The 6,000-nt window shown below is 33.1% G+C and overlaps 2 protein-coding genes across 2 annotated transcripts; one reads left to right on the top strand and one right to left on the bottom strand.

Moving 5' to 3' along the window:
• The first annotated feature begins 784 nt into the window (after positions 1–784).
• Positions 785–2,127, top strand: LOC100788363 (uncharacterized). Its single transcript, XM_003547272.5, has 2 exons — positions 785–1,148; positions 1,544–2,127. The coding sequence occupies exons 1-2, from the start codon at positions 915–917 to the stop codon at positions 1,937–1,939; spliced, it is 630 nt and encodes a 209-aa protein (XP_003547320.1). The 5' UTR covers positions 785–914; the 3' UTR covers positions 1,940–2,127.
• A 1,395-nt stretch (positions 2,128–3,522) lies between these two features.
• On the bottom strand, positions 3,523–4,643 carry LOC100801763 (pectinesterase inhibitor 4). The gene has a single exon (XM_003546197.5). It carries the CDS (start codon positions 4,487–4,489, stop codon positions 3,857–3,859), a length of 633 nt encoding a protein of 210 aa, XP_003546245.1. The 5' UTR covers positions 4,490–4,643; the 3' UTR covers positions 3,523–3,856.
• Between the last annotated feature and the right edge of the window lie 1,357 nt (positions 4,644–6,000).

Genomic DNA, 6,000 nt, shown 5'->3' with positions numbered 1-6,000 from the left:
TATATAATGCTGTATATTAATAATTTCCTTTAAAGCATCAAACATTTCATCAAAACAAAATTTAACCAAAATAAATTCTAAGATCCACGAATTCATAAAAAAGAAGTTCACTCAAAATGTCGAACATCAAAACGACGAAAATCCAATGAAGAAATCATGTGAGAGATAATGCAAGAGAATAAGAGGCGTTATCTAGAAGAGCCTTGGTATAAGCATTTGGTAGGAAGTAGTCTCACCTCTAATGATGGGAGAAATTTCAACCTTCATATCCCAAAATTTAATCATTTCTTTTTCTTTGGTGTAATTTTGTTGGAACGAACTGATTCTTTTTTCATAACTATTGAAAGTTATAATTTTATTTTGTTATGTTGTGTCATATGATTTGTTATTTATTCTTAAATTTAAATTTTTAATTAAATAAAAAATTAAATGCATAAAACATAAAAGAATTATATTATCACAAGAAAAAAAAACAAAATAATTAAAATTGAGAAAGTGCTTGTCCGTGCATTATGTGATTTTTTGACTTTTCAGCACACAATCAAACACGGGCTTAATTTCCGGACTCTTGACGTAGCCATGCGAGTTATACACCAAAATATGTGGAAAGCAAATCTAGAAAAGAATCAAATTCCCATGCATATTGCAGATACTGGGTGTGAAAGTCAAATACAGATCCCTACATAACTAAAACCCGTTCAAAATCTATCCCAAAAATGAAGCTACACCCCAAACCCTCTATTCTCAGTATATTTCAGTCTAGAAGGCCGATTTCCATGCACAAACCCCTCTCACTTCAAATACCCCCCAAACCTCTCTCATTCCAACCCAGCGCCTCTCTCTCTATCTTTTTCTTTTCCTTCTCCTAGCCCTCTTCCCTATAGGAGAAGGAATAACAAAAACAAAAATACACAATGGCTTTCACTTTCACCAGAATCCTAATTCTCTTTGTCTCCCTCTCCTCTCTCATCCTCGACACCCACGCAGCCCGTGCGCCCCGCACCATCCAGACCCGCCTCTACAGCCTCTGCAAGCCCACCACCAACATGGACCTGTGCTACAAGACCATCCTTCCGGAGGTGGTGGGCCTGTCCCGCTTCAGCAACTACAAGGCCCTCGAGGTGGAGATCCTTGCCACCCAGAAACAGGTCGTAATTTTGTGTATTTGAATCCGTGCTCATAAGAAACAGGTCGACAGTGGTGGATCTACACTTATTTCAAGGGTGCACTTGCACCAGCTTACTTTTAACGGAACTTCCGAACTCATGGGAAAAAGATAGATTATATTTGATGACGTGTTAGATTGATTTAATCACATAAAACATAAAATAAAATTTTCAACTAATATAATTATCTCATAATAATATTAGTTGAAATATAAAATTCTAACAATTACAACTATCTTTAATATGTATATTTTGCTCTCCTAATTTAATTTTATATATTTGAACCGTTCTCATAATTTTTCAGTCCTTTTAGGGTTATAATTATTAAGTAAATAAATTGAACAGCGAAACTTAGGATCCTAGATTGGTGAATGCAGGTGGAGACAACCTCGAAGCTCATAACCTCGCTCCTGGCGAAGCCTGGCAACTCGAAAGACCTGACAGAATCGCTCCAGATTTGCAAAGAGCAGTACGGCAACATCCTGGACTCGATCGAGGAGTCAAAAAATCAAGTGGCTCAGCGCAACGTGATAGAGGCGCGCTTCAAGTTCAGCGCCGCGATTTCGCTCCAGGTAAGTTGCAATGACTCGTTCACCGCCGGGACATCGCCGATAGTGAAGGAGGCCCAGGACGTGTTCGACCTCGCCGGCAACTGCTTGGACATCATGAAAGCCATTGAAGATAGAGAGAGTCGTCGCCGTCGAGGTGGGAGCCCGGTTACAAGCCCATCAGTACCTAGCCCCTGCCAGGGACAAGTTGGGCTTTGCAGTTAGTTAGGCCCAATAATATATTCAAGGCCCGTGATCTTGTTTATCAAGACGGAACTTTTTTTTTCCTTCTCTAATATTTGTTGTATCCGTCGTCTCGGTGCTTAGGTGTGGGTTTGGAGATGCAATGTTATATGTGAATAATGTGATACTAATCCTCATGGAGAAACAAGGAAACAAAGAGATTTGATTTATTTCTTTCTTTATTATTCCGTGGATTTTTTTGTTCTTATGGTTTCACATAATCACGTATGTGTTGATTACAAAAACATTATAGTTATAACTTTTTGGCAATGCATAATTATTTTTTTTTACTGAGAAATAACATAATTATTAATATATTAGAACAACAAACATGAAGGGTTATATTAAATAACGATACAATAATTAATTTCATTTAGGAATAATCTAAGTAATAGCAAGAATTGCATAAAAAAAAGTAGTAGCAAGAACAAATTATAGACTAGCTAGCTAGATAGAGATGAATACAACAATAATTATAATGTTATTATTGGGAGATACTATCTTCATTTTTAAATGTAAGACTCTTTTAACAAATTCACATTCTTTAAGAAAATTGATCAATATAATTAATATTAATAAATTGATTAATCATATGTATTATTTTTCCAAAATTACCCTTAAAAGTATTGTGACTTGTCATTTATTTTTCCACTTAATTATTCTCTACTACTTAATTAATTAATGTGTACTGATCTTCTCCAATCATTATAAGAGAAAAAAAATATATTTATCCTTTTAATTATTAAAGTAATTAAAGATATTTTAATTTTAAAGAATAATCTTAAAAAAGACTTATAAAAAGAGAACATACAGTTTTTTTTAAACTTATATTTAAGAATAGAGGTGGGACAAGAATAAAAAAAAAAGTTTCATCACTACTCACTAATAACAATATTATAGAAAGCAATTTACACGATGGACCTGTTTTCTTAAGTCACTATCCAAAATTTTCAATGAATTTAAGAAAAAAAAGAATTAGCAGAGTGCAATAAAATTATTTGTTGTAGAATGATGAAGTAGATGATATATATCGAGTAATTCAAATAATTTATAGAATTTACTATAAAGCAACTAAGATAATTATAACTATAAAACTTCTATAAATTAAAATTAGAATATAATATATTTTTTGTCCTTAAAAATATTTTACATTCATTTTTATGAAATTTTCAATACATTTGTTCTCATAAAATTAAAATGTATAATTATTATTTTTTGTTCGAAACATTTGATTTACATGCATTATTATTTTTTATATCTATTACATATATAACTACTGATATAAAATATGTTACATTTTATATCATTTATACAAATAAATTTTGAACATTTATATATATATATATATATATATATATATATATATATATATATATATATATATATATATATTTGAGGATGAAAAAACATATTAAAAATTTAGATGAATACCTAAGTAAGCCTCTTCCTCGTCTTAAACTCTAAAAATTAATATACCAATGGAACTAAATCGATAAAATGATGGCAAATCTAATAAAATGAAAGTATTCATGATAGACAGTATATATACAATGATCTGAAACGTATTTTCAAACCGTAATCCCTGGTATATTTGAAATAATATACATTAATTCTCATAATATACAATTAAATAATTTAAATCCTCATAATAATAATAGTCAAATAGTAATTAATTAAAATTCACGATTTATTAAAAAATAATTCACCAAAGACAGTAACATTTTAGAGGGGAGGAGGAATTAATCTCCATTATTCTCCTCTACACCAAAACTTTCATTTTACTAAAAATAAAAATCACACAATACTGCACTTACAATTCCATCATCGACGATCATTCACGGTCGGTTAAACCAACACGTAAAAGAAATGATCCGTCACCAATTAATCTCTATATATTTATCAATTTATGGTTCCGATGACGTTGCTAAATGCAGAAGGAGTTTGTTGCACTGGTGGCATTTTCTGAGGACCCGCAGCTTTCTCCATGTCAGCGATAATATCCAAGCAATTCCCTCCGAGGTTGTAAACCGCGTCAGAGTCTTCAGAGAACGGGATTTTCCCACTCTCAAACGCGTCCTTGCACGCCCCTTGGTACGACAACACAGCACTAAACTTGAACTTAGCGGTGATGATGTCTTTCTTAGCAATCGCGGCTTTTGTTTCCTTGATGGCGTCGAGCATGCTGCCGTACTGGTCCTTGCACGTGTCGAACGAGTCCTTGATTGATTTGGTGATGCCCTTTTTGGATTCTAGGGTTTGGATGTCGATTAGGGTTTTTTTGGCAGAGGCCAGTGTGGCATCAACTTCGACGTCGAGTGCCTTTAAGGGGTCGAGGTTGTTTTTGAGGAAGTGGGGTTGGATGGTCTGGGCGCAGACGGCGGGGTTGGTGGTTTTCTTGCAGAATTCGGTGATGTCGGAGTGGATGTCGGGACGGCCGATGTGGATGTTGCGCGTGGCGGTTGCGAGGAAGAGGAGGGAGGAGAGGGATATGAAAAGAATGAGAGAGGTTTTGGAAGTGGAATGATGATCCATTTTGTCTCTTCTCTGGAGAAGGTGTTGGAAGATCAGAGACAAATGGAGAGAGAGAAAGGTGACGTACGTAGCCTTGTGTTGGAATGAGGGGAGGGAGGTGGGGTTTTATTTGAAGTGCATGGCTAGCTTAGGGCATGGAAACCGGGTTTCCATCCAAAATTTAGAAACAGAGGCTAGTTATAGGGTTTGATCAATATTTGATATATAGTGACGTAGGCTATAATTTGTGTGGTTCTATTTTGAACGGTTGGTGTGTACCTAAAAATTTGGTGTTTGCTATGACACTGGTGGAATGAGGACAGGAAGCATGCATCAAGAGACTTGAAAAGGAAATGGACGACAATGAATTGAAATGCTAACTAAGAATAACGAGAGAGAATGATGGGTTATTAATCAATTGCATTCCCCCCATGTAGATATATATATTCCACAACATTAACAAATTGAAAGGTTAAAAATCTTGGAAGTACTACCAAAAGCATATTTTAGTAAAGAAAATAAGGAGATAAATGAAAAAGGGAAACTATTTGACTTATTTTACATATTCATTGTTATATATGTATTTATGTATTTATTTTACACAACATTTATTGGTAAATGTGGTATATTCTTCAAAAATATGAAAAAAAAGAAAACAAGTTATGCACAAATAATGAAAAATATTTTTTCAATGTCATTTATTTACAATCTATCTTATACAATAATTTTATGAATTTTTATTATAATAACTTTAAAAATCATATTAATTGTGATTTTATGATTAAATAATAATGTAAAATTATTTCTACATGATTATTAAATTCTAGAAAAAAAATACTATAAACTTTATAATGATTTATGAATAAGAGTGAATATAGTTTTGTAATTACTCAATTTTCCAACATCTCCCTTAAATTTGATTTTTCTTACTTGCTGACTTTAATCCATGTAATGTTTCAAAAATTTCAGATTTGAGTGGCTTAATGAAAATATTAGGAACTTAGTTTTGAGTTTATCGTCAATAATAACTAATTTTAGTTCTAAAAACAAAATATTCTCACCCTGTTCTTTTCTGGAAGCACAACAGATCCAGGACTTAGGAACAATCCCTAGCTTCACTTGAAGAAAAATTTTAGATGGGAGAAGGGTATTAGTATACCAATCAATATTCAGATGAAGAAGATGAAATTTTTAATTTGTTAGTATCACTGTCACCAGAAGGTGTTTTCTATGTGAAAACAGTGTATTAAATTACAAATGGAGTGGAGATTTCATCACCGAACAGAAGTGTCTACTTCGGCAAGTGCCACACAGAGGTATGTGGAAGTACCTGGGGAAGCTGAAGATTCCATAAAAATAAAAACATTTTGGTGGAAAGTTCTTCATAACTTTCTACCTACCAAAGGAAATTTGTTGCATAAGAAGGTAATTAATATCTATCCTTTTTCTTATGGAGAAATTATAAGGTGATTCGGAACTTTACACAGTTCCCACTAATTGGTGTATTTGCCATTTGGTATACATGGTAGGAA

This window comes from Glycine max, chromosome 15, assembly GCF_000004515.6.
Source record: "Glycine max cultivar Williams 82 chromosome 15, Glycine_max_v4.0, whole genome shotgun sequence".
Taxonomy (NCBI): Eukaryota; Viridiplantae; Streptophyta; class Magnoliopsida; order Fabales; family Fabaceae; genus Glycine; species Glycine max.
The sequence above is the reverse complement of the archived record's forward strand: the minus strand, read 5'-3'. Positions and strand labels throughout refer to the sequence as shown.